General features: G+C 43.7%; 1 protein-coding gene across 1 annotated transcript; it reads right to left on the bottom strand.

Moving 5' to 3' along the window:
* Nucleotides 1–208: 208 nt before the first annotated feature.
* Nucleotides 209–1,937, bottom strand: LOC104599356 (protein ROH1A-like). The gene has a single exon (XM_088899104.1). The coding sequence runs from the start codon at nucleotides 1,517–1,519 to the stop codon at nucleotides 398–400; it is 1,122 nt and encodes a 373-aa protein (XP_088755230.1). The 5' UTR covers nucleotides 1,520–1,937; the 3' UTR covers nucleotides 209–397.
* Between the last annotated feature and the right edge of the window lie 1,115 nt (nucleotides 1,938–3,052).

Raw genomic sequence — 3,052 nt, 5'->3', positions numbered from 1 at the left:
GGCTGGGCCGGGCCGGCCCGTCGGGCCACCCGGCCCATGAACAGGTCTATTGATAATACAGGTGGGGAGGGGATGTATTAATTGATGATAATGCATGAAAATAGATTGAAGAGTGAAGAAGGTATATATCCAACGATTAAAAAGTCGATTCTAGCATCTAAACTTAAACAACGGAAGTCGGTTCCTCTTGTACTACTACAACACCTAATCAGCAAAGAAACAAAGAAACTTCATTAATTTGCACGAACTGACCAATTAAGCTTCCTAATTCAAAACAAAACTGAAATTATCACTCCAATCACCCCCCATAATTTCACATTACAAAATATAGAAGCACATGGCCACCCTGCGCATAATTAATTGTTAGACACATCCAACACCTCTCTCTTCCTCTTCCCTACGTACATTTTGACGTAGATAACTTGGCAGCTTGATCCAAGACATCAAGCACCTCTGCCCTGCTTCTTACAATCCGATGGAAGACCTCTCTGATCTGGAGCTCCAATGGAAACAACCCTTCATCCATCTTCTTGCATGTCTCCGCCAATTCAGCCACCTGCAACCCAATGCCCTCCAACTGCTCAGCCTCCGGCGGGAACTGAACCGAATCTGCCAATTCAATCAACTTCTGTGCGCATCTCTCCAACCTTTGCATCTCACCCAGCAATCCGGCGGACCCCTTCTTCTCCTTCTTTATCCACTCATCGGCGATTCGCTCCTGCAAACCAACTATGGGGACGGCCCACGCCAACTGCCGAGGGAAGCTGAAATGAGTGAGAAGACCGGCCCTGTCCTGGCATGGAATTGCCGCCACAAGCGTCCACATGACAACCACCAAAACCGTACTCATAATGTAGACGGGCAACGCCATCCCATTTGATTCCCATCCACGAGGTAACACCAAATTGGCCGACATTGCTTGAATCTGCTTAGCTGCCGACCATGTCTTTGATACACTAGAAGATAACGAGCGGAATTGCCTGGTGTAGCTGCTACGATATTTGGTTGACGCCGACCCGCCACCTCTCAACCCAAATGACCAAGACCCCTCCGACCTAGAGTACTTATCGTCATGAGTAAATGATGTCACAAGCACATTCAACGCCTTCTTAGCTCGTCGAACTTGGCCATCTGCTAGTGGCCGTTGGTTGAAAGCCGAGATGGCAACCTCGGCTAACTTCTGGGAATGACGAATCAACTCGATGCCTTCTGTGATTGCGTTGCATACGTCGAGCGCTTTCACGGTGCGGTCCAGCAACTCTGAGATAAGGCGATCGAGGGGTGCCTTGACAGGGAGGGAAGGGTCTCCGTCGAAGAAGAGTAAGGCCTTGAATTCTGATTCACAGCAAAGGAAAACGTCGAGGAGCTTTCGCAACCATGCAATGGAGAGAAGTTCCTCGACATAGTCGGAGGCATCGGAGGAATGCTGTTGGGATGACGAGAGAACGAGGAAGCGATCGGCGACATGTTTCTGGAAGAGTTCGTGATCTTCAAGGTCTTGCTCTTGAATGCCTTCCATGGCTGACAATGGGGATTTGGACAAATACTGAGGAGGATGGGTGTGCCTAAAAAGGCTAATTGCACGGAGGAGCCTTGGTATTCAGTTGGACACATGTTTGAAAGAGATGGAGAGAGAGCCATAGGAGAAAAAGATGTCCAAGCTTTACGAATCGCTTTGGTTTACTAAGTCAGCAACACGACACTCCTTGCTTCTCGCTATGTTAGTGTGTTCAACTGTGCCACATAGATAGTCTGGTGCAGCTTCATAACACCGAGAGTTGTATAAAGGTATTACTCCATCAATTTGACCTGGTCATTACTTCTTCATTTCTGTGGAGATAGAGGCCTAGAGCCTAAACATGCTCCCATGCTCCAACTTAATTAGCTTCCTTTGCATCTAGGTAAATGATTTACTTGGTTTAATGCACTTAGCAAATGTTTTTTTGGAAAACACTTGTCCGAGCAAAAGCACTTACCAATGTTCTTTTATTCCCTTAGGTAAAGGTGTATAATGACCCATTTATCAAAAATGTGACATCATTGAAGGGATAATATTGTCCCATTATGTATTGACCATTTTCAGTGCACATACATAACAATTTACCTAAATCTGAGGAGAATATTACTTCCCCATGAAAATTAGCTACTTAGGATTATTTTTTCTGTGGAACCCACTAATATCAAAAAAACAAATGAGGGATCAGCCAACTTACCTGCCCCACTTCCCAAAAACGAATGGGGCCTTAAATGATGATGTTTCTCCACTATGGGTTTCTGATCACCTGTTACTCTAAGACCATCGATCTCTCATTGGTCAATGATCACCTATTGCAATCCATGTGATTGACATGAACCCTAGGTCATTCGCTAGCATTCGATACCACATGGATTTTCACTGTGACGTCCAAATGATCTCTCATAAGCCTGGTGGTTGAGGAATTTGTATGATAGGACTAAGCCACTGTGAGTAGTGGATGTTGTACTTCAATCAAAACCATTGTTTTCAACTCGTTGTTGACCCGACCAATTGAACCGTTCAAACCATCACCTGGTTAGGATTCCAGGCTTGGTTCAGGCAAAACTCATCAGGCTGTTAAAAACCATTAATTTGGTCAAGAATCATCCAACCCAATTGGATCAACCATTAAACTGTTTAACCCAGTCACCGGGTCGTGGGTTGTACACTTGATGCATGCAAATTTTCGAATGCCATAATTTTGCACTCCGATTCCTGATTGGGGTAATCTTTTTTTTTATTTTGGATAACTTTTCAAGATCTATGCGTCCCTATTATTTTTGCAAAACAAAACCATTTTTTTGGCCTCAAATTACAATTATATATATATATATATATATATATATATATATATGGGACGGTTTAACCCATTCAACTGGATGATCAAACCGACCCACGACTTGGAGGCAAAAATGGTTTGGCCTCTAAATCGGTTTTTAGAACATTGATCAAAACCATTTCATGGTAATATTTTCCCAAAATTGACACAATGCAGATCTATGTTGGTAGAAAACATGATATCAAAAGACTTTTGAC

This window comes from Nelumbo nucifera, chromosome 2, assembly GCF_055504915.1.
Source record: "Nelumbo nucifera cultivar China Antique chromosome 2, China Antique-T2T, whole genome shotgun sequence".
Taxonomy (NCBI): Eukaryota; Viridiplantae; Streptophyta; class Magnoliopsida; order Proteales; family Nelumbonaceae; genus Nelumbo; species Nelumbo nucifera.
Note: the sequence above shows the minus strand (reverse complement) of the source record. Positions and strands in the feature narration are given on the sequence as shown.

Excerpts from the sequence above, each read along its gene's own strand:
- LOC104599356 (XM_088899104.1), bottom strand. The coding sequence starts at position 1,519 with ATGGAAGGCATTCAAGAGCAAGACCTTGAAGATCACGAACTCTTCCAG.